This window comes from Pichia membranifaciens (assembly GCF_001661235.1).
Source record: "Pichia membranifaciens NRRL Y-2026 unplaced genomic scaffold PICMEscaffold_5, whole genome shotgun sequence".
NCBI lineage: Eukaryota > Fungi > Ascomycota > Pichiomycetes > Pichiales > Pichiaceae > Pichia > Pichia membranifaciens.
In genome coordinates, this window is record NW_017566986.1 from 257669 (window position 1) to 280755 (window position 23087).

At 52.1% G+C, this 23087-nt stretch overlaps 13 protein-coding genes across 13 annotated transcripts; 7 read left to right on the forward strand and 6 right to left on the reverse strand.

Annotated features, from left to right (window-relative positions):
* Positions 1-5: 5 nt before the first annotated feature.
* On the reverse strand, positions 6-1583 carry PICMEDRAFT_36017 (hypothetical protein; the record flags this gene model as incomplete). Its single annotated transcript, XM_019162979.1, has 1 exon — positions 6-1583. One exon carries the CDS (start codon positions 1581-1583, stop codon positions 6-8), a length of 1578 nt encoding a protein of 525 aa, XP_019016088.1.
* A 1165-nt stretch (positions 1584-2748) lies between these two features.
* PICMEDRAFT_73775 (hypothetical protein) lies at positions 2749-3342 on the forward strand (the record flags this gene model as incomplete). Its single annotated transcript, XM_019164582.1, has 1 exon — positions 2749-3342. The coding sequence occupies one exon, from the start codon at positions 2749-2751 to the stop codon at positions 3340-3342; it is 594 nt and encodes a 197-aa protein (XP_019016089.1).
* A 272-nt stretch (positions 3343-3614) lies between these two features.
* Positions 3615-4997, reverse strand: PICMEDRAFT_35443 (hypothetical protein; the record flags this gene model as incomplete). Its single annotated transcript, XM_019162945.1, has 1 exon — positions 3615-4997. One exon carries the CDS (start codon positions 4995-4997, stop codon positions 3615-3617), a length of 1383 nt encoding a protein of 460 aa, XP_019016090.1.
* Positions 4998-6174: 1177 nt separating this feature from the next.
* PICMEDRAFT_35564 (hypothetical protein) lies at positions 6175-6471 on the reverse strand (the record flags this gene model as incomplete). The annotated part of the gene is made up of 1 exon (XM_019162952.1): positions 6175-6471. A coding segment is annotated over one exon (297 nt), but the record flags the coding sequence as incomplete, so codon positions are not given.
* A 281-nt stretch (positions 6472-6752) lies between these two features.
* PICMEDRAFT_73778 (hypothetical protein) lies at positions 6753-8333 on the forward strand (the record flags this gene model as incomplete). Its single annotated transcript, XM_019164583.1, has 1 exon — positions 6753-8333. One exon carries the CDS (start codon positions 6753-6755, stop codon positions 8331-8333), a length of 1581 nt encoding a protein of 526 aa, XP_019016092.1.
* A 238-nt stretch (positions 8334-8571) lies between these two features.
* Positions 8572-10074, forward strand: PICMEDRAFT_73779 (hypothetical protein; the record flags this gene model as incomplete). The annotated part of the gene is made up of 1 exon (XM_019164584.1): positions 8572-10074. The coding sequence occupies one exon, from the start codon at positions 8572-8574 to the stop codon at positions 10072-10074; it is 1503 nt and encodes a 500-aa protein (XP_019016093.1).
* On the reverse strand, positions 9902-11666 carry PICMEDRAFT_157855 (hypothetical protein). The gene has a single exon (XM_019160967.1). It carries the CDS (start codon positions 11601-11603, stop codon positions 10125-10127), a length of 1479 nt encoding a protein of 492 aa, XP_019016094.1. The 5' UTR covers positions 11604-11666; the 3' UTR covers positions 9902-10124.
* A 587-nt stretch (positions 11667-12253) lies between these two features.
* PICMEDRAFT_73781 (hypothetical protein) lies at positions 12254-13564 on the forward strand (the record flags this gene model as incomplete). Its single annotated transcript, XM_019164585.1, has 1 exon — positions 12254-13564. One exon carries the CDS (start codon positions 12254-12256, stop codon positions 13562-13564), a length of 1311 nt encoding a protein of 436 aa, XP_019016095.1.
* A 172-nt stretch (positions 13565-13736) lies between these two features.
* Positions 13737-15455, reverse strand: PICMEDRAFT_36465 (hypothetical protein; the record flags this gene model as incomplete). Its single annotated transcript, XM_019163008.1, has 2 exons — positions 13737-14603; positions 14799-15455. 2 exons carry the CDS (start codon positions 15453-15455, stop codon positions 13737-13739), a joined length of 1524 nt encoding a protein of 507 aa, XP_019016096.1.
* Positions 15456-16572: 1117 nt separating this feature from the next.
* On the forward strand, positions 16573-18765 carry PICMEDRAFT_36159 (hypothetical protein; the record flags this gene model as incomplete). The annotated part of the gene is made up of 3 exons (XM_019162990.1): positions 16573-17476; positions 17678-18065; positions 18177-18765. 3 exons carry the CDS (start codon positions 16573-16575, stop codon positions 18763-18765), a joined length of 1881 nt encoding a protein of 626 aa, XP_019016097.1.
* A 16-nt stretch (positions 18766-18781) lies between these two features.
* On the reverse strand, positions 18782-19826 carry PICMEDRAFT_17490 (hypothetical protein). The gene has a single exon (XM_019161621.1). The coding sequence runs from the start codon at positions 19435-19437 to the stop codon at positions 19174-19176; it is 264 nt and encodes an 87-aa protein (XP_019016098.1). The 5' UTR covers positions 19438-19826; the 3' UTR covers positions 18782-19173.
* Positions 19827-20273: 447 nt separating this feature from the next.
* On the forward strand, positions 20274-20726 carry PICMEDRAFT_73785 (hypothetical protein; the record flags this gene model as incomplete). The annotated part of the gene is made up of 1 exon (XM_019164586.1): positions 20274-20726. One exon carries the CDS (start codon positions 20274-20276, stop codon positions 20724-20726), a length of 453 nt encoding a protein of 150 aa, XP_019016099.1.
* A 1148-nt stretch (positions 20727-21874) lies between these two features.
* PICMEDRAFT_73787 (hypothetical protein) lies at positions 21875-23077 on the forward strand (the record flags this gene model as incomplete). Its single annotated transcript, XM_019164587.1, has 1 exon — positions 21875-23077. The coding sequence occupies one exon, from the start codon at positions 21875-21877 to the stop codon at positions 23075-23077; it is 1203 nt and encodes a 400-aa protein (XP_019016100.1).
* Positions 23078-23087: the final 10 nt, after the last annotated feature.

The window sequence follows — 23087 nt, forward strand, 5'->3', positions numbered from 1 at the left end:
CAGGATCATCTCTTCAAGAAAAGCTCAAAGACCTTGTTGTGGGTTTCATCCGTGTATTTGTAGCCCAACTTGTCGAGGAATTCCTGGAACTTGTCGTCTTCGGCCTCCGGAACATTGATACCGGTCAAGACCTTACCAATGTCATCACCCTGGTTACGGTAGTGGAACAAAGTCAAGTTCCACTCTGTTTTCAGTAGCTCCAAAAACTTGTCCAAGGCACCGGGACGTTCAGGGAATTCAAAGTGGATGAGTTTTTCACGGAGACTGTTTTTACCACCGACCAAGTAACGACCATGGGACTTGGCCATTTCGTTCTTAGACAAGTCGTAAGCAACGAAACCTTCCTTGTTCATGGCGGTCAAGACCTGCTTGAGTTCCTTCTCACGGTCGATGACTGCGAATGAGGTGTAAACTTCGGCAAACTCGGCGTTGATGTCGGAGTCAGACATTCTGCAGGAGAATTCTGTGACGACTCTTGGGTGGATAATATTCTGTAGCTTTCTGAAGGTACCTGGGACATCTGGGATCTGCACACAAAGGAAGACTTCCTTGCCCTCACCTAGCACGGCACGTTCGGAGACGAATCTGAGACGGTCGAAGTTCATGTTGGCGCCGGACAAAACCGGGACGTAAGTTTTATCCGAGTGGTTGATGTCTGGGTTGAGCTGGATGTAGCGCTTCATACCTGCGACGGTCATTGCACCAGAGGGCTCCATGATGGTTCTAGTGTCTTCGAAAACGTCCTTGATGGCTGCACTGATCTCATCTGTGGAAACGCGGACAATTTCGTCGATGCCAAACTTCTGGCAGACTCTGAAAGTTTCCTTACCGACGAGTTTGACGGCGGTACCGTCTGCAAATAGACCGACCTTGTTGAGAGCGACCCTCTCGCCCTTCTTCAAGGAGCGGTACATGTCGTCTGCATCGAAGGTTTCGACACCGATGACCTTGACGTGAGGCGCAAGTCTCTTCAGGTAGGATCCGATACCTGCAATGAGACCTCCGCCTCCGATGGCTACGAAGACTGCAGAGAGCTTGTTCGACTTGATCTGGCGCAAAAGCTCGATGGCGATGGTGCCCTGGCCGGCGATGACGAGCGGGTGGTCGAAGGGAGGGACGTTGGTGTAGCCGTGTTCATGGGCCAAACGGTCGCACTCTGCCTTGGCTGCGTCGAAGTCCTCGCCGTAGAGGACTACGCGGGAGCCCATACGCGAGACGTTCTGGAACTTGATGGAGGGGGAGCCGACGGGCATGACGATGGTGGCGCTGATGCCGAGCTTCTGTGCCGAGTAGGCGACGCCCTGGGCGTGGTTGCCTGCGGAGCACGCAATGACCCCCTTGCTTCTCAGCTCCGGGGAGAGGTTCGCAATCATGTTGTAGGCGCCCCGCAACTTGAAGGAGAAAACCGGGAGCAAGTCCTCTCTCTTGAGGAAGACGTGCGAGTTGGTTTTGTTCGACAACAGCGGGGCGTAGTTGGCCGGGGTCTCGTCGATCACGTCGTAGACCCTCGACGTGAGAATCAACTTGAAGTAGTCCGGCGTGCCGTCGGGCAGCAAGTCTGCCGGCTTCAGCGACGGGAACATCTCAAGGAAGTAGCGCCTGTTGGCCTCTGCGGCGTCCAGCGGCTCTTCGCTGGAGACCGACGCGGCGGCAGTGCTGGACGTGGAGTTCAGACGGGTGAAGGAGGCCATCGCAGCTCTGGTCCGGCACACGCCTGCGGATGCGGCGGACGCCGCACACACGTGGAACGCGTGTGTGCAGTGGTTCAGCAGTAGGGCAGATGCCATCGGTGTGGGTGTGTTGGCGTGCGAGGGGGGACTGCTGACGGAGAAGCAGCCACACAGGCGGTAGTGCAGGTGGTGAAGATGACTCTGACTGATTTTTCACCCTCCTCTTAGTGGAAGGTATAGATTCGTACTCTTTGGGATCGAGACCCGCACAAGAAAAAAAGGGGGTCACGTGAGGCACGTGACACGCTGCTGCGCCACACCAAATCATTTGCTGCGCCACGGCTGCGCCACGGCTGCGCCGTCCTCTTTTCTCTTTTTGCTTCCTCCGCCGAAAGTGGCGTGACTGCGTGGCGCAACTGCGTGGCGCAGCAGCCCTCGCCCTGTCCCCGACACCCTGTCCTATAGGGCTTTGCTCTGGCCGCTTCCGTTCCGTGCCCGGTGGCTACTCCGAGAGCCCGGGTGCATTGCGGCTGCGCCGCCTAGCCCAACCAGGAGCGTGCACAGGGCCCGCCAGGGCTATCCGAGATACCGCGTGTCTCCGGCAGCAGGGCCAGGGGCAGCCACGCAGACCGCCGCCCTGCCGTTTGCCAGACCTCCCCGGCCAATCGGCAGGGCCCCTAGCCGAGCCGCCAAAACGGCCCGGGGGCGAGGCGCGCCCGTGCACCGGGCACTGCTGCCGGGGGCAAACCCCGTCGCACGTCACGGTTGCTGTTGTGACGGGGCGAGAGGCCGGGCGGTCACTGGCTCTGTATGGCGTCTGGCGTGTCTGGCGGTGTGAAGCGGTCTTGTGTCAGTGGTCCAATGGTAGGTGGTGCTGACCGGACGGTGGAGGACGGAACGGGGGGCCAGAGAGCCTTTTTGTGTCTGCACAGACAGATAAATAGCTGCCGCGTTCCTCTTCCCAGCACAGGCTGCACATCTCTTGCCCCGTTCGATCGTCTTCCTGCTCCCGCCAGCACAGCACAGCACAGCACCGCACACACAGCACCGCACACACAGCACCACCCAGCACCACACAATGAAGCTAATCACAGATGAAGAAAAACGGGCCCACAACAGATCCGTGCTGCACGGTGGACTCAAGGGCTTGGCGCTCGGAACGTGTCTCTCCATCGGCATCTACGCCATGGCGCCCCGCCACTACCCACGGATCTTCAGCCTGCCCTGGTCCATCCGGACAGCCATCTTCGTCATCCCGCCAGCGTTCGCTGCGTCGGTGAATGGCGAGTTGTGCTCCAACGAGTTCGACTACGACATGTACTCGTCCGAGGCGTCGCAGAGACGCCTCTTGGCAGAGCACCGCCGCTGGGAGGGCCTCACCACCTCCGAGAAGATCGTCGAGAGCGTCTCCTCCAGAAAGTACCTGATCATCACCGGCTTGTGGGCCGCGTCCATGTGGGGCTCGTGGCACTACGTCAACAAGGACCCGCTTCTCACCAAAACACAGAAATTCGTCACCGCCAGAATGTACGCCCAGTTCTTGACCGTCGGCCTGCTCTTGGGTTCCATCGGCCTCAGCATGTGGGAGGAAAACATCAACAAGAACAAGAAGAAGATCGAGTTCAACCCCGACGACGAGGCCCTTGAGGAGGTCTTGTCCCAGAAGTCCTGAGCGCAGCGCAGCCTAGCTGAGCCTACTCCCTTCACCTCCTTTCCCCGCCCCCCACGCCATTCTATAGAGTACAAAAACTATTCCTTTTGCTCCTTCCCCTTGTATTTTCTCGCTTCCCGTTCCACTTTTACATTCCCTTCCTTCCTGATATACACTTTTATAATACACGCCTTAATACACTATTAATTCATGAAGAGTTATAGAATGAAAAGAAAGAATGAAAAGAACGGAAACAACAAAGAAAGAAAACGATCGGACGCCGCTGTGGCCTGCTAGACCACGACATAGTAGCCGAGGGCAATGATGCTGATGCCAATGACCACCGTGATGATTGACGCCCCGGCGGTGTCGCCCTTGTCCAAGTCGAGAAGCTTAGCCTGAATCTTGTATGTCTCGTTACCAAACAAAACATCACCAGTGCTCGAGCCTCCATCTCGGGACGTGTACGGGCCGGGACGGTACTTGGCCGCAAGCGCCTGGACCACTTCCAATGCACTCATCTCCTCGCCCAACCCGTAGTAGCCGTCCCATCCGTATGTCGCGTTGTTGCCGCCTGAGTACGACCAGTTCATGCCACACGTGTGCTGGTCGTAACCACCGACACACGACAGCGCCACGGCCTTTGCCGACGTCTCCATGCGTTCGTTGATCGTGTCCTGGGTCTCCGGCACCAAAATAGCCGTCAACTGCAGGAACCTCGCCAGATATGCCCGAAACGACCGCTGATCCGTCTTGCACGTATGCACAGGCATGCACGTGGCCTCGTACATGACCCCGTAGTTGTCGAAAAACACCTTCGAGCTCTCTAGAAAGCCCATCGTCCGGTTGTGCCACTTCTCCTCCTGTGTGTAGTTGGCCATATAGGCACACCCGGAAATCATCAACGCCAAGTTGTACGACCAGAGATACGACGTGATCGAGGTGCAGCTACCGTTCACGATGTCGGCACCGTCAAGCGCGTACCAGTTCTTCTCGTCGATGAACCCGACGTCGACCAGCCAGTCGTACGTCTTGTCACACCAATCCATGTAGTACGTGTCGTTACCGGTGTACCTGAGCAACCGCGCACCGAGGTGGAACAACCCGGCGTTCGAAACCGTGTTCTTGTAGTCGTAACCGTTGTTCCACGGGAAGATCTGCCACCGCACCCCGCCACCACACGTATCGTCGTCCCATCTGTTCTTCATCGTGTTGAACGTCGCCTGCGCCAACTCCAAGTACGTCGGGTTGTCGCCGCCGGCCTCGGTGAAGTTTCTCTCCGCCGCCTGGATCGCCGCAATACCCCAGAACACCTGATCATCGTTACCCTCCGTCGTCGTCTGGTTGAGCGGCATGAAGTTGCTGCCGTCACCCTTCTGGTACATCATCGCCTGCACAATCGTCTCCACATACGTGGTGTTCTCGAAGTAGTACGAATAGTCGATCAAACTTCCAAACGCTCCGCCAGCTTCCCACCAGTAGTACGGATGCGTGAACATACCGATCGTTCCGCCGTACTCGTACCCCCAGTAGTAGTCCATCACACCGCCGGCAAGCAGCTTGCACGCATCGTAGATCGAGTCGTAGGAGCTTACGTCTAGATCGATTCCGGCTGCAACCTGGGCCACCGCTAGCAGCCCGCCTGCGCTCAACACCAGTCTCTGCACAAGCTTCATATTCTCTACCGTCTGTGATGCTCTTGCTCTTCCTGTTGCTCTTGCTCAAGCCTTTCTTCTGCACCTTGCACACACTTGCTTTTCCACAACTGTCTGCCTTCTTCTGGCATCTTTCCGTCTTAACATCCCTTCCCGGTTTTCCGCTAACATCCACGGGAAAAAATGTACGCGAAAAGCGTTCCGCAAACAAAAATAGCACACGGTTTTGTTCTTTACAGGTACTCATACACGATACAGATAGAGGCAGCGGTCACTCGAAGTTGTAGAGAACGCCGTGGCCGTTGGTGAGTCCGGCGATCTCCTCCGTCTCTGTGATGGCGGCCATGTTGTCGTTCAATAGCAGCAAGTCGCTGGTGCTGGTTGTGGCCGGGGTCTTGGCCGGCTCCTCGGCGCGGCGGCGCTGGAGTCGGCGGTCGTGGCCGTGGCCATGGTCAGGATCGTGGTCGTGGTCCGAGGCGGCCGTGTCATGGTCCGAGGCGGCTGTCGTCGTGGCAGCAGAGGCGGATGTCGTGGCAGCAGCAGCGGACGCCGCCGAGGCTGGGGACGACGACGTGGCGGCGTCTCCGGCGCCGCCAGCGGCGGCAGAGGGTTCTCCGACGGTGTTGTCGCCGGGCACGCCACGGTTCAGGCGGGAGTTGATCTCGTCCAGGCTCTCAGTGTTTCCGAGATGTATGTTGACGCCGACACCGACGTCGCCGTCGAGCTGCAGACCCATCGAGTCTGCGTCAAGCGGCAGCGGTAGCGTGAGTCGGCCGGATGGCTCGCCGGCGCCGCTGCCGCTCGTCCTTTCCTGGTCCAGGTCCTGTCTGTTGTCGCCGCCGTCGGCTCCCAGCTTCTGCACCCCGTGCTCCTTCTTCGACATGATGCTTTCGCTGGCCCCGCCGCGGTAGTCCGGGTTCGCCATGTTCATCGACACCCCGGCGTAGCTCTGCTCGTAGAGCTGCGACACGTACGGGTCGTATCCGGGCGCCTTGGGCCTCGGCTTGCCCCCGGCGCCGCCTTTGTCACTGTCGCCTCGCACAACCACCATCGACTCGTCCATCGGGTACTCAAACACCCCGCCGCCCTCCTGCTTGACGTAGCCGCCGTTCTCCTCCTCCCCGTCCTCCTCCGCGGGCTGCTTCTTCTTCTTCTTCTTCTGCCGGATCTCCCCCCGCTCCTGCTTCAGCGCCTGCTGCTGTCGGTACTTGGCGAGATAAATCTTCAACACCTCGGCGTAGTTCTCGAACCCGAGCGTGTGCAGCGAGTACAACACGTCCTCGCCGTTGATCGTCTTGCGCTTCTCCATCAGACACCGGTCGCTCGCCTCCGACGTCACAAACGATATGAACTCCGATACACACTCCTGCATGCACTCTTTGGCGTCCTTACTCACCTTCGCCGTTGTTGGCAACGTGTTCTTCATCAACCGGGCCACGTTTGCTATCGGAAGCCACCTGTCCTGTTCTCGTAGTTCGAATTCCTGTCCCGTCATCGCTTACTGCTTTCTTGCTGGCGTTTCTGCTTGCTTTCTTGCTGGCTCTCTCTATCTGCTCTATCTTTACCCTCTCTCTCCCTTTCCCCTGTTCCACTTCCCCGTCAGCTTCACCACCTTTTCCTCCTCCATAATCAACCAATGAAAATCCGCTCGCGCCGTTTTCGTCATCTTTCAACATGTTTCGTGCTCTATCTCTGTTCTTGCTCTCTTCTTCTCCTGCTGTCTCCTTCTCTGCCCTTCTGCTTTGTGAGCTCGATCGCCAGCCCAACACCGCCACAATGTCTTTGGTACAAAACGCCGCTGTGCTCGTTGCCGGCCAGCTTGTGTCGAAGCTCTTCACGTTCTCGCTTAACCAGCTGCTGCTCTCGTACACGTCGCCAAGTGCATTGGGCGTCTCGCAGCTCATCGAGTTCGTGCTGGACTACATCTTCTTCCTCTCCCGGGAAGCGCTCAGGCTCACCATTGCCAAGCTTCCGGCAACACCCCAGCTCGCCCCCGCACGGCTCCAATGGACTGTCAATTACTCGTTTCTGACGTTTGTAATCTACCTTGTGCTAGGCACGCCGATCGTGTACTGGAAAATCGTCTGCAACGACCACAACATCTTCTCCCTGTTGGGAACATTTTCTGTCCACCATGTGGTAACCGCCATTGCTCTGTGTGTTGTGTGCGAGCTTCTCGCAGAGTCTTACTATAACGTCAATCAGTACGTCAAGCTCGACTTCAAGACGAGAACAAAGATCGAGAGCCTAGCGGGGTTCGTCCGATGCATTGTGCAGTTCCTGACCGTGGTGCTGGCTGCACCTCGGCTCGGGCTTCAGCGTTCAGACATTGACGCTTACGTTTTCGGATACTTGGCTGGTCAGCTCTCATATTCGTTCGCCATTTTCATCCTCTACTGGTACTCGTTCTCCTTCCAGATCTTCAAGCCGAAGAAAGTGCAGCTCAAAGGATCAGTCTCTGCAGCGTGGTTTGAACCCGCCAGTTGGGCATACTTCCAGTCGATCTTTGTTCAGCAACTTTTCAAAAACTTTCTCACCGTCGGAGACAGATTTGTCACCACTTCTTTGCTACCCATCCAGACCCAAGGGTACTACTCCTTCATATCCAACTACGGCTCCTTGATTGCTAGAATCCTTTTTGCGCCGTTAGAAGAGTCGACGAGAATCACCATAGGCTCATTTTTCAAAGACACTTCCGCAGACGGCCAGAAAGAGAGAGAAGACTTTCGTCAGCTGGCCCTGTGCCTGGCCAACGTCTCCAAAATATACACATATCTACTCACACTGCTCGTCGTCTTTGCGCCGCTCAACACCCGCTTTCTGTTGAGCCTAGTGTTCAGAAACTTCAACTCCGATGAAGTGGTCTCAGCCTTTAAAATCTACTGGGTCTACGTGCTCCTCTTGGCTCTCAACGGAATTCTCGAGGCTCTCTTCCAATCGCTGTTCCACTCAAAGGAGATTGTGAACCGCCACTCCATCTTCATGTTTGTAAACTCCGTTGTCTTCCTCTCCTCTCTCGTACTCCTCATCGCGGAGTTTGACTACGGTCTCAACGGTCTCATTCTCGCCAACATGGTGAACATGGCTATGCGGATAGTCTACTGCTGGCAGGCAGTCCACAGATTCATAAGGGAAAAGGCAGAGCTGCTACAAACACCCTTCTACCTGAACATGTCGAGGTTCACTCCTTTCCTTGCGGCGGCTTTCCTCTTGTCGCTGTTCCAGTACACGTATTTCCACGGAGAAGTCACAAACTGGAAGCAGTTTCTCCTCTCGGCCCTTTGCGGAGTCGCCCTAGTTTTCCTTGTCCTAGTCAACGAGGTCTTCATCCCAAGAATGAAAAGAAAGCACGATTGAAGCACCCCCTCCCCCACATAGCCTCCTATTTGTAGATCGCATAGTAACGTTACTCTTTCGACCCCTCTCGTCTTCTTTCTATGTACAGTGCGGACCGCCGAGGTGAAAAGACGTACCATTTCGACGAATGGTGCTTCTGGAATATCCAAACGATACTAGTGCTCCGTCTTTTTCCAGCACATTGTGGCAAATAATCGGCATATTACAGACTTTATTCCACAGAAAGAATCTCCCTACTATGTTGAAAATAGCTAGAAGATGCTATGCGACAACGTTTCGTGCAGGACAGCCAATATTTGAAACTCGCCCACATCTTATCAAAGCAGGAGACTTGACCCCGGGCATCTCTGCTGTGGAGTACTATCAGCGTCGATTGAAACTAGCCGAAAAGCTACCAAAGGGCTCCTTGGCGGTTTTGCCCGGGTCCTCTGTCAAATATGCATCCGGATCAGTTTTCTACCAGTTTCAGCAAAACACAGACCTCTACTATCTTACTGGGTGGAATGAGCCTGATTCTGTCGCCATCATTGAGAGACCAGAAGACTCAGACGACCCACACGACCACATATTCCATATGGCTGTTCCAGAAACCGATGCGGCAGCTGAACAATGGGAAGGGGAGAGAACTGGTGTCGAAGGAGTGCAGGAAATATTCAACGCCGACGTGGGAGTGAGTGTCCAACACTTCCCTGCCCATTTGGATAAACTATTGAGAAAATACAAGGATATTTATTACGACATTGGAGGAGCCAGCGGTGCTAGTGGAAAGTCGGTGAACTTTTTCGAACGCATGTTCCCATCAACGGTCTTGAACGACAACAACAGGCTTACGAATAGAGCCAACATCGAAGAAACTCTTCGTAAACATTCCAAATTAGGGTTTTCCATCCAACCACTATCTCATCTAATCACCGATTTAAGAGTTATCAAGTCTAATGCAGAGTTGAAGATAATGAGATTAGCAGGAAAAATTTCTGGCCGTGCCTACAATCAAGCATACGCCCAGAGGTTCAAGTCTGAGAAAGGCTTACATTCTTTTCTTGAGTACAGATTCATTAGTGGGGGGTGTGATAAATCAGCGTACTTCCCTGTCGTTGCCGGAGGATCGCATGCCTTATGCATCCACTATGTCAGAAATGATGATTTGCTCAAAGATGGTGAAATGGTACTTGTTGATGCAGCTGGTAATCTTGGTGGCTACTGTGCCGATATCTCGAGAACTTGGCCTGTTAACGGAACTTTCACTCCAGCTCAAGCAGAACTCTACGAATCTCTTTTGAACGTTCAGAGAAGAATCATTCGTGAATGCAAAGTTAGCAGGGGACACAGCTTGAATGACCTGCATAATTTGAGTGTAGATTTACTGACCCTGGAGCTAAGAAACGCTGGTTTTCAAGACGTGCAAAGCTGGGAAGTGGCCAAATACTTGTACCCACATTACATTGGACACAACCTTGGTTTGGATGTTCATGACTGTCCACTTTATTCACGGAGTGCTAAGTTGAGAAAAGGGCAAGTTGTCACCGTGGAACCAGGAGTTTATATTCCAGATGATGAACGTTGGCCATTAGAATATCGTGGAATGGGCATTCGTATAGAAGACGATGTTGCTGTTGGAGATGATAACAATATCGTTTTGACCGCAGAAGCAGCTAAAGAAATAATAGATATAGAAAGCATAGCTTCTAGTGGGGTCACAACAAAGATTGAAGATGAAGTGGTTGATATTTATAGCCTGTAAATATATATATAGTATATCAGTTACCTAATTTTTTATGCAAAAAACCTGTTTTATGATTCGTAACTATTCTCTTCATTTGAATTTGCACTCAATATGCTATTCAATTTAGCAGCCTTGAGACGTAAAACTTCTTCTTCAGCGTTTCTATGCATGTTTTCTATAAATTGTGCTTGATGGCGCCTTGAGTTTTCTGTAATATACTCAACAACTCCTGTCTGAGTATTCAGTTTCAATGGTAGATCTAGAAGTGCAATGGACTTGGTTATAAATGAAGTGATCAATGCTTTATCAATGGCGAAAAAGGAAGACAGGTGATCTAATGTCACCCGGCTAATAAAAGATAAGTATGTGATAATAGATTTTTGAATCAATAAGGATCTTGCGCTTTCCCATGCTTCTTCGAGCTGTGGACACCACGGTATCTCTTCTTTTAGTTGTTTTAGCTCGTCCGTTACTTGAGGAAAACTAATTGCCTCAAAATCTTGTTTGAAGTCCTTAATTAATGGATCTTCGTAAAAGGCTTCAACTAAAGTAGCATTTTGCCATGATTTTTCCCTTTGTTTATTGGCATGTGTAAGAGCTATGGATATAACTATCATTCTAATTAGAGAGCTTTTGTTAATGACAGTATTGTCTAGTTGTTTGAGTATTTGGGTTGCGTCTCCGGAAACCTTTGGAATAGTCTTCCCGTGTGTAGTCATCTCACTGAAATTCGTAACAACTTTATCGTAATCTCCCGTAAGAAACATGGCATACAAGAGCCACCATCTGATTTCCCAGTATGATGTGGATTCAGATTCTGATAATCGTAAAGTCAGTGCTGTATTATTCTCTTGTGTGCTAACACTATCAATGGAAATGCCGGATCTATTCAACGTTTTATCAAGATCTAGATTTTGCAAAATAGAAGTGGCCTTATCTAAAACATATTGCCATTGGTTTATCACCATCGGATCTCCCCATTTATGTGCCAAAATATCTCGTGTATGCTTCATTTTGTGATCATCGTGGTACACCAATAAATCTGGGTCAATCGAATAAAGTGACCCGACTATATCGGCTTGAATAAATTGAAGCTTTCCAGTGATAGCCCACAACGCAATATCTCTTTGGCTGATTACAGTGCACACAGTATTATAAATCTCAGACTTTTCTGCTGGCTCAAAAACCTCTGTACCATGAGATAGTTGTGAGATGAGACCATCATAATGATACATGATGAAATCTTGTGTTATCTGATCTATACTTTCAACTCCGTAAGTATGGAACAAGCGTTTGAGATTTTCCTGATATTTCTGAGCTAATTCGTTTGCTGCTCTATGTGTGATCAGGTTGCTACTAACTTGTGCAGTCTGTAAAAGGAAATTGATCATCTCAGGTATAGCTGGACTCAGAATGTAAGGCGAATCCGATGTTGCCAGTAGTGTTTTGAGTATCTGATATGCCAACTCTACCGTCTCTGGATTGTTGCCGTTGGTACACAACGAATGTCTGCATCTTTCTAATGTCAGAGGTGTAACCACTACCATCCTGTGTTTATCAGTCTCTTTTACCTCCTTTTTTACTGGCTGAGCGTACGTTCTGAGGTCGGTAGTGAGCCAGCACGGGGGTGGAATGTGAAGCTCAAAAACACCTTCTTAATTCATGTAAGAATATGGACGCGCTCCCGGCCAGCTATACCTTATCTCTACCACCACAAGAAGCAACCTCTACACACAAGAATTAAACGAAAGGATACTTAGCAGGTTCAAGTACTAGTGTTGAGAAAAGTATTAAGGTACAAGAACATGTTAGCTACAATTACGAGCTAACTAAACAAAGAATTTTGACTGGCCCACAGTATCCTTCTAGCTGGTTACAATAGGTTTTGATGTAATGCACGTATAAAACTTATAATAAGCAAAAATGGAAAGTCGTCGATCACAAGCTGTGAAAGATACTTTTCAGAAGAAGACCAATGTCAGGGAGTAGCTTGGAATAGATAAAGAAATCTGCAGATATATGTGGAATGTAGCTGGACGCTTTTGCTTCATTAGACGTTTTTTTTTTATTTTCTCATTTTTTTATTTAGATTTTTCAGTTTCATTTTGAATAATTTGATATTTTATACTTAGATGCCGTGTACTACAATACTGTTCAAATCCGAAGGGTAATCGGCAAGTGCACAGGAACTAAACAGATGAGAGGAACACAGAATATTCTTTGCACCGTACGAAGCTTTTCCACAACAAGAACCGTACTTGGACTCCGAACAAAGACAAAGATCAATGTAGCATTAGTGAAGAAAAATATTCCTGTGGATCGGAAGCAGCTAGAAGCTTCAGCTTTGAAGAAGAGGAAAGACTTCAACAACACACCTGTGAAAAATGCGTCTGCGCAAAAGTTACTTACACAACTTCTAGGTCGGGAATTCCCTGAAAACGAACCCATTGGCCCCGACACTCCTTTAACTGCCAAAGAACTAATCACGATTTTCAGTCAGCGTAATTTGAGGTTAACATTCAAAGTTCTCGGGACATCAGGACGGCAAATACAAGATTCTTTAGTGGTAGATGAAGACGTTCAAAAACTACTAGCGAAGAACGATTTATTACGGGCCAAACAACTCGCCAGGATGGCACGTTTTCAAGGCCTTTTTGCTTATGGAACTATATTGCAATACTTGTTAGAACGTGGACAAGTGAATGATGCATTTGAAGTATTTATGGATTTGAAGAAACGTGGCTACAAAACTAAGGGGAGGTTTTACAACATTCTCATATCTGGTTATGCGGACTCAACATCCAAGTTTAATGGGAAGGCAGACATTTCACAGCAAAAGGTAGAACAACTCTATCGAGCGTTTCAAAAAGATCACGCTGAAAACAATCCGGAGATTTCAATAATTCACGTAAACTCTTTATTGAAAGTCCTTAGAAAGGCGAAAAGAGTAGATTTGGCCTTACATTTGTACGATTCTTTGAAGAGTGTAAGAACCGGGAAGCTCAAGCTGAAGCCAGACGTCAGAACTTACACCGAAATGTTACGTATATTATCCGGTGCTAATCCAGAGGAGAACGGTGTTGATTTCACAGATATTGTCAACAGAGCAGAGACGATTTTCTACAATGCGCAAAATAACCTTCACATAAAGATCGACTCATTTCTTGTACGCGCATATGTCAGTTTATACGCCTATTGCGACGACTTAAAACTGCGTGGACGAGCTATCACTATTTTGAGAGAATGGTTCCGGATCTGCTCTTTAGAAGATATTCAAAAGGAGGTGAACATCAAGAACTATAGTGAGAAAATCTGGGGCCAAGTTCTTGCCAAGAAAGGTAAAAAGGTGCTGGATGCCAACAGAAGTCCTCGAATGTTGTCAAGCGAAGACATAAATTCGCAAAAAAAGAAACGGTTTGAGCCTGATGAGGCCGTTTTGAGGATGAACAAAGAACTCAGCGAGTTGTTCAATATGCCTGTCACATATAAAGGGAACAGAGTTCACTGATTAGATCATGATGGTTGTGAGCGTTATAGATGCGTTATATAATGGCCATGTAAATAGTAAAAACAATTAGAAGAAAGAAGAAAGGAGTAGAGCGTTTTTGCACGACCATTTGGCAGCCTGGAGTTCATTCTGTGTTGTGCAAAATGAGAAAAAATGACTAGATGGGATTAGCTTAAAAGTCTATCGATAGCGCCATCAGTCTATCCATATCGTATAGTTCCTCCTTAGTTTTCACTTTGCGACTAATATACCATGCGCCTATAGCCATAACACCTCCAAACCGGAACACCCAACCGAGTGAAGAATCGTAGGAGTTGTCATCGTGAGCCTTGTGAAATATGCTGAACAAGATAGAAGATGCAAAAGAGGAAAGCATTTGCGGCGCAGAGACAAAGACGTTGTGGAGAGCCAGTAAGATACCTGAATCGTACTCTATATTGTCATAAAAGTCAATTAAGATTTTTTGGCAGTAAATGCTGTTTCTACTGTTTATTTCTGGAGCGTCATCCTCTGCGATTGACGAACCTTCGGATTGCTGTCTGTAAAATATTTGGATGGCTATGATGTCTTTGATTCTGCTGATTTCTTCGCTGATCAAGGTGAAGGGTATCCACACAGCACCTCCCCAAGGGATGCCAGTAAACGCAAAAAGAGCGATCGCCTGCTTGTAGGATGAGATGAAGAAGGTGCAGAGGGTGCAGAGGATGAACACAACGTGTGAGCATATCCAGAGTGTTCTCAAGTTTAGCTTCTCATTGAAGGTACTCCTCGTACCGATTCTCTCTAGCAGCATAGGCAAGAACGTCACCACCGCCAATGTGACTATTGAATTCGAAAGTAGGGCGTATGTCCCTACTCGGGTGCTCTGGTCCAATAAGTCCTGCTTCAATTCCGGAGGAATCAAAGCAGGATTTGGGTATCCCTTCTCATAAAGATACAGCTCCCCGACGTACGATGTCGTGTAGAAGAGTAGCGGGAAGTACCCAATCCATGCGAAAAGCTGGGCGTAGCAAACGGTTTTCACCTGCGGTGGGACAGACTTAAAAGAGTAAAAGATCTGTTTGAAGAAGTTCTTCAACTGCACCCAGATGGAGGCCTTGCTTGGGTTGATACCCAGTTCTCTCAACTTGTCGTCCTGCAACTGTCTCTGGGTGATAAGCGTCAAGTCCGACTGTGGGTTTCTCTCCTCGACGTAGTAAAGACAGAAGCATGTGAGGGAAAACATGATGAGCACAACCAACGTGCTCAAGATCTTGAACTGGTTGTCTCCGAGCACGGGGAAGAGCTCAGTGAGGTTGAGCGTGCCGATCCAGAAGCCTATCAAGTTGAAGATGCCGATCATCCTCGCCGCCCAGGCGTTTGCTATCTGCTGCTGGCCGGTGGGGACGACGTCGACAATGAGGGCACGGCTGGAAGCCTGAATGATGGCGATCGAGAAGTCCAAGACGTATATGCCTACACATGCAAAGCAGATGACTGCAAGCTCCGTCGTGCGGTCGTCCCAGTCGAATGGCGACGTGAACAGGCCCACCAACTCCGACGAGTGCGATAATGCAAGCAAGGACACCGAAGTGGAGATGCACCCGATCAAAATGAATACCCGCCGCTTGCCGTACGAAAGCATGCACTTGTCGCTCAGCATTCCGACAATGGGCTGGCCAATTGTGCCCGAGAGCGGGCCCGCAAGCCACACCAACGAAAGAACCCGTTTCGAGATGCCCAACGAGAGCAAGAACGGAGTTGCCTCCGAGAACTCCGTTGACCATGCGAGCTGTAGTGCCCCGACAATGAGCGTCAAGATGACAATGTAAGCCGTGGACCGCTGTGGGTTGTAGAGATGCTGGCGCTGGCCATTGTTCTGGTACTGGTAGTTCGATGCTGTGGCGGCCATTTTCAGAATACTGCTTCCAATGCCCACAGACGTTCCCGCTGCGCCTGCCCGTCTATCCGTGTGTCCGTCGTCAACAGGAGCAAGGAACCACCGACAGACAAAGAAGAATGGCTCACGGACTCGGGCAGCAAGAGGCTGTGGGGAGAGAAAGAGGGGGCGGGCTGTGCCGGGGAAGAACCACTCCGGGGTGAGGAGCAAGTCACGTGCGCTGACGCGTCGGCTGGCCCTTTTCGACTTTGGCGTGTCTGTCGGCCTCTTGAGAGCTTTCCTGTCCTGTGCAATCCCTTCCTTCCGTCCCTGCCAGCCCTGCAGCGTGTCTCGGCGGAAGCTGCAGTAAGAACGTGTGCTAGTGCCACTGACAAGCATGGGAGTGAAGCGCAGCAGAGATAGCGACGTTTGGCAAATGGGAGACAACGGCGGCACAGCCGCTGTCTCTGTCACGGGCGGGACCAACGACCCGGGCTGGTCCTCAGACTCAGACGATTTCGACAGGCCAGAGTACTCCGACAGGCTGTTCTCGTCGTCGCAGGGGTCGGCGTGCACATATGTCTCGGCCAGCAGCAGCGGCGGCGGCGGTGATGAGCCGCCGCCAGCCAACACGAAGCGTGCTCAGCGCACGAGGATCACGACCGAGGCGCACCAGAAGACCGTGGCGATGATGATGGCAGCGTCCCGGGAGCTGTGGACGCAGCCGCCGCAGCCTGTCGCCGTGACGGGGGAGCACGAGGCCGGCCAGAGGCAGCTTCAACAGCTTCAGCACGAGCCCTGCTGTGTCTTTCAACGAGCCTACTGGTGAAGACGTGAAAAAGGACGAGCCGTGCACGTGAGCGAGCGGGGCGTTTCTGCTGACGTAATGTGTGTGTTTGGGTTTGCGGATCAACTGGGAAAGCAGACGAGGCGAGTAGAGGGAGGACGGGAGAGAGAGGAAGACGAGACGAAGAGGAGGACAAGGCTGGGAGAGGGCCGATCCGGGCGAAGCAGCAAGTGGATTGGGGCGGAGCACGAGCGCAGAAAGCAATTGGCGTGACAGGTCCTCCTTGCCCCGAACAGCGGAAAAGCGTCCTTACAGGCCTATCTGCAAACACCACTCACACGAACGCAAGAAACACACACAGGGATGACAACTTTCGACAAGCTGGTGGACGGCGCAACGAAGATCAAGCTGGCACCGCCCAAGCCGAAGTACATCGAGCCGATCTTGTTGGCAACAACAGAGGGCGAGAGGTCAGACGACTTCCGAACAGTCATGCGGGCGTTGGGTCGGCGGCTACAGGATTCCGCATGGACCATTGTCTACAAATCTTTGCTAGTGATTCATATAATGATAAGGGAGGGCGACGAGAACGTGTGCATAAAGTACCTCTCGAGCCATCTCTCGGTCTTGGACATCCACATCGGTAAGTCGGGCAAGTTCATTTCAAACGGCGGCGAGTTGAACCAGGTGTACTCTTACGCACACTACCTGGCCACGAGGGCGAAGGAGTTTGCCAACACGGGGCACGACTTCATCAGGGAAACGAAGAAGCCGTACGGCAGCTGGAACTCGTCGGACAAGTCGTCTATCCTCAGAGAGATGCCGGTCGAGAAGGGGCTCTTGCGGGAGACGGAGTCGGTGCAGCGGCAGATCGATGCGCTCGTCAGATGCAAGTTCAGAGAATCGGAGATCAACAACGACTTGCTCGTCTTGAGCTTCCGCATGCTGACGACTGACTTGATCTCGTTGTACCAGTGCTTGAACGAGGGGGTCTTGAACTTGCTCGAGCATTTCTTCGATTTGAGCAAATCAGACGCCGAGAGAGCGTTCGAGATCTACGAGCACTTCACAAAGGAGACCAAGAAGGCCATCGAGTTTTTGAGAGTGGCGAAGCACTTGGAGAGTGTCACCAAGTTGCGTGTCCCAACCATCAAGCATGCCCAGACCAGTTTGACCTCCTCCTTGAGAGAGTACTTGGACGACCCCGATTTTGAGATCAACAGGAGACAGTACTTGGCCGAGAAGGAATTTTCAAAGCAGGGTGGCAGTGGACCTGCCAAAGTTTCCAACAGTGCTGGTTCCGACAACGAGCAGCAGAAGAAAGCACTGCAGCCGCCGCAACAGCAACAGCAGGAGCAACAGCAACAGCAACAGTTTCAGCAACAACAGGAGCAGGCTGAGCAGCAGGCTCAACTTCAAGCACAGCAACAGACACAGCTGCAGGCGCAACAGCAGGCTCAATTGCAAGCGCAACAGCAAGCACTGCAACAGCAAGCACTGCAACAACAGGCGCATGCTCAGGCGCAAGCTCAGCAGCTTCAGTTCCAGATGCTACAGGCTCAGGCTACGGCAAACGCCGGGGTGCAACAGCAAGCCACGGGTTTCAATCCGTTCTCAAACATGAACACATTCAGCATGCAGCCTGCGCAAGCCACCGTTCCACAGCCGCAGCCACTCACTATCCAAACCTCGCAGTCGTACATCCAGAACCCCATGGCGCAAATGAACTTGGCGGCAACGGTGCCTATGAACTTGCAGACACCGGTCCAGCAGACACCGAATGCGTTTTCCACAGACTCATCTCTGGTTCAGCCTCGTGTGCTTTCCAACAACTTCACCGGGAATGGGTTTGGCGCGTATGTTGCAGGCGGATCTGGATATTCAGGCACTAACTCGAACACCGTGTCGCCGCAATCAAACACGAACAGCAACATCAGCAGTAACCCCTTCGACAACTCGCGGTTCAGCTCCACCTCCACCACTACGCCTCTGACCACGCAAGCAGACCAGGAGCTACAGAGAAGGTTGCAGAATGAAGCTCACACTGGAGGCAGTAACGCAGTCCGTGCTGTTGCCACGGGCACAAATCCGTTCAGACTAGAGACACACAGTACTGCCAGCCCCTCTCATAGCAGCAACGGAGGACTGGCGACTGTTTCCGAGCTCAAGATGCAGCCCACTGCGGGTGGGCTGGAGAGGCTGCCGACCGTTCCTGTGTTTCCTGAGACGCAACGGGATGCTTACCAGCAGCAGTTGCAGAGACAGGCGGGAATCGAGCTCAGCCAGCAGGTGTTGCAGAAGCAGATGACGTCCAACCCATTCTCGCAGCAAGCCACGGGCATGATCCAGCAGGCGTCCCTCAACCCGAACAGCTACACGGGGAACAACGGTAACGATTTCAACTTTGTCGGCATGTCTGCCAGCAATGTTCCCAACGCTTACCTCATACAACAGCAGCAGTTGCAGCAGCAAATGTTGCAACAGCAACAACAACAACAGCAGCAGCAGCAGCCTGTTTACAGTAGCATTTACAATGGTCCCAACTTGCTAGGTTAGGGTCCCTGCAAGAAAAAAGTCCCAATGTCTTAAGTAGTGTACTCATAACTTACGCCGTACCTGTTAGAAATATCTCCTCAACTATCTTTTCAGTTCCTCTTTTTGTGCAAAGGTTATTATGGTCCTTGTTATCCCCTTGTTATCCCCACACGCGCAAACGCATATTTTTTTTCCGTCTACAAAAAAGCTGACCTGTGCTCTACAACCTTTTTTCCCATCTCTGCTTTATCGAAAGTGTACTCTTTTCTGTATCGAAGAATCATAATTTAATATTAAAGGCAAATATATATGTGTACGTAGAACTAAAATAGCATAGAAACATACCATATCATGACAAGAAATGAAGGGAGTTTGAATGTTGTGCAGAGTATGTTCGTTTCGCCTGACGGCAGAAGCGTGCCACCAAAATCATTGCAGCTCGCTGGCTGGAGTGAAATCTCTGGCCTTGCCTTCGCCCTTCAGGGCGTAGGCAGCCAACATCCGGTCGCGTTGAGGGTCCTTGGCGTAGTAGTCTGTCTTGTAGTTGTGTGCTCTCTTAGCCTCCATTTCCTCCTGAATCAAGTGGTTGTTGATTGCGTTGGCGAACGCCGGTCTGCAGAACACCGTCGTGGCAAGCAGAGGAACGGCGGCGATAGCGACACCTGCTGCGAACTTAAGAGGAGTGATAGCCATTGTAATTGTGTGTGTGTGTAAGTGAGTTTGGGTTCTTTGTTGTGTGATACAGAAGGAAAACCACAAGCCAAATTACTACTACAGATACTACACTACACGGCCACACCAACCTCTCAGCCTGGGGGACCCATCCGCCATATTTATACTTTGCCGTCTGTTGCATCCCCGATCCCCACACTCTGCGGGCCCTGTCACAAATACCAGATCCGTGATCGAGCTGTGATGCACGCCCCGTTCTCTGCACCGAAACATGTCGGAGCACGCCTCCCACATGGTCCGATCCCACCACTGCTGCCCCCTGCCGCACTTCAGATAAGACCACCCGTCACGGAGTCGTGCGCGAAGTCTGGCCACCGCGGGGCCAGCGAGCCAAGTGGCGAGACCGGCCGCCACCGGCAACGGCCGGTGGCGTTATCCTGGGTTATGGGGAAGCGGGGAGTGGTGTCGGGGCTGATGGTGGCGTCACGGCAGCAGGGGCCGGGTCGTAAGTTGGGGAGAGGAGGGAGGCATACTAGAACTAGGTGTGCGGGGTCTTGTGTCGTGGTGATGTAAGCGGGAAAAGGCGAAGGGGCAGGGGACTGGTGGCAGGAAGCGGTTTTTGAGCCGATCGACCGAAAAACAGAAAAGTGGGACGATCGACCGCGGCGCGGGGATTAGGCGACGATCGGCCCGAATCGGGCGAGATGTCGTTTGCCCGTTTGCAGGGCAAGGGGAGGATGGAGATGGAGACGGGGATTTTTGCCACTCTGAGGACGAGACCAGTATTCAAGAAGAAGAGGGCCCGCAAACGGCGAGAAGGACACAAGGAAAGAGCAGAAGCACACACACACACAGAAATGTCAGATTGGGATGCAGTCACAGTTGTCGGTAGAAAGGCCAAGGTCGGCGGAACGGGTCCTAAGGAGCACGTCATTAAGAGCTCGTCGCAGATAAATGCGGCGAGAAGAAGCGGAGCCATCACGTCTGTGGACAAGAAGTACGGTGCAGGAAACTCGAAGGCGGACCCAGAGGGCCAGAGACTGACCCGGATCGACCGGTCGGACGAGATCATCGTGCCAAAGAAGATCGACGCCTCGGTGGGCAAGACGATCCAGCAGGCGAGACAGGACAAGAACCTGTCGCAGAAGGACTTGGCCACGAAGATCAACGAGAAGCCCACGATCGTCAACGACTACGAGGCCGGGCGGGGCACGCCTAACCAGCAGGTTCTCGCCAAGATGGAGAGAGCCTTGGGCGTCAAGCTCAGGGGCAAGGACATCGGCGCCCCGCTCTTCAAGAAGAAGAGCTAGTGGTGCGGTAGCAGGCGAGCTCGCTCGTGCGCTCGCAGTCTAGCATCAGCAGGCCTTCGTATACATATATAATGTCTATACAGCAACCTTTTACACTGGAGAGCTCACCAGCCGTTGTTGCGGCCGTCGTCCCGGCCGTAGTCGTCACGTCCGCCGTAGTCGTCACGTCCGCCGTAGTCGTCACGTCCGCCGTAGTCGTCACGTCCGCCGTAGTCGTCACGTCCGCCGTACCCGCCACCTCCGTACCCGCCGTAACGCTCTTCACGCTCTTCACGCTCGTGCTTCTCGTGCTCGTGGTGGAAGATGCCCCCGACAGCCTTCGCTGCCAGAAGCCCCCCCCACAACACCCAGCGCAGTCTTCGCCACACCGCCGCCGCCGCCGCCAAATAACCCCCTCTCGTCGCCGCCACCGCTGCCACCGTTCGTGTTGTACCCGCCGCCAATAGGCGACGTCACCACCTGGGGCTGCTGAGGGTACTGCTGCTGCTGCTGTGGGTACTGCTGCGGGTACTGCTGCTGCGGGTACTGCTGCTGCGGGTACTGCTGCTGCGGGTACTGCTGCTGCGGGTACTGCTGCTGCGGGTACTGCTGCTGCTGGCCGTTCGTGTTCGACTGGTAGTACGACGCGTTGCTGTTGGGACCGCCGTAGTTCTGCTGGAACCTCGACATGTCGACAGGGTTGCCGTTGGAGTCGTAAAGCTGCTGAGGTTGACTCATTTTCTGATTTTTTCCATGGGTCTACAGGAAAAGAGCCAGAGCAAACGCCCCTGCAGGCCCAGCCGCCTCCAAAAAGCCCCCACACTGCGAGAGGACCCCCGCCATATTTATACCCAAGCCACGTCCGCCCACAGCCTACTTCGGCCACCTTCTGGCGGCTTGGTGATCTTCCGAGATCAATAAACTCCGTTTCCGGCTGTCGGCTGTCAAGCGACTTTGCAGGAGAAAAGGAGGCGCAATATGGGGAAGAGGCAGGTCACGTGCGCGCCGCCGCCGTCTCTTTTTTCGCCAGACAGACTACAAAGGACAGACAGAGACGACGAAGAGCAGTGGAAGACCATAGAAGAGAAGAAGGAATAGCAGCAAGCCGGACGAACAGGAAACCGAGAGACACTGGACTTCACAGCCCCACTCCTGCAGACGTTCGCATTATGACGACGATCCACAACCGTGACCTGGGCATCCAGGACAGCCACACGTTCAGTCTAAAGAACAAGGGTATCAAGCTAGACACCGCAGCCGACATCAAACCGTACCTCGAACAGCTCTCCAAGCTCGAGAACGTGGCCAAGGTGGACATCTCCGGAAACACCATCTCGCCAGAGTGTTCCGGGTTGCTTGCGGAGGCGCTGCTGCCCTTCAAGGATACGTTGAAAGACGTTAACCTGCAGGACATCTACACTTCGAGAGACAGATTTGAGATCCCTGCGTCTTTAGCCAAGTTCTTCCCCGTGCTGCTGGAGCTGCCTCACCTCTCAGTGCTCAACTTGTCCGACAACGCGTTGGGCCAGGACGCCATCGAGGTGTTGGAGGACTTTATTTCTAAATGCAAGACCGTCGAGTACTTCATCATTTCCAACAACGGGTTGGGCCCTTTCTCCGGCGCCAGAGTCGGTAAGGCGCTCTACAAGAGCGCCAAGTTGAGAGAGGCCCATCCGGAAAGCTCCAAGCCTTTGAAAGCCTTCTGGTGCGGTAGAAACAGGTTGGAAAACGGCTCCTGCGAAGCGCTCTCCGTTGGGTTCAGAGCAAACAGGGAGTTGGAAGAAATCAGGCTCTACCAGAACGGTATCAGACCCTCCGGTATATCCAAGTTGATCAGTTTCGGCTTGAACTCTTTGGCCAACCTGAAAATACTCGATCTCCAGGACAACACCTTCACCTTGCCGGGCTCCTACGCTCTCTCGGAGAACATTGCCAACTGGCCACAGTTGATCGAGTTGAACGTCAACGACTGTCTTTTGAAGGCCACGGGCTGCAAGCTCTTTTTGGGGAAATTGGCAGAGATTTCAGACAAGTCAAAGCTTCAGATTTTGAGACTGCAATACAACGAGCTGGAAGCAGACTCGTTGGAGATCATTGCCCAGTTCCTCAAAAACATGTCAGATTTGGCCGAATTAGAGTTGAACGGTAACAGATTTGAAGAAGACTCGGAGCTCATCGAGAAAATCAACGATATATTCGAAGAAAAGGGTCTCGGTGAGCTAGACGAGTTGGACGATTTAGAAGAGCCAGATTCGGACGAAGAAGACGAGGACGACGAGGACGACGATGACAAAGAGGAAGCGGAGCCAGAGACAGAAGTCGACGCAAGACTCAAGGAGTTGGAAAAAGAACTTTCTGCTGCTCATATATGATACAGAAAAG

Coding starts and splice junctions, on each gene's coding strand:
- PICMEDRAFT_157855 (XM_019160967.1), bottom strand. CDS start 11,603: ATGGTAGTGGTTACACCTCTGACATTAGAAAGATGCAGACATTCGTTG.
- PICMEDRAFT_17490 (XM_019161621.1), bottom strand. CDS start 19,437: ATGGCTATCACTCCTCTTAAGTTCGCAGCAGGTGTCGCTATCGCCGCC.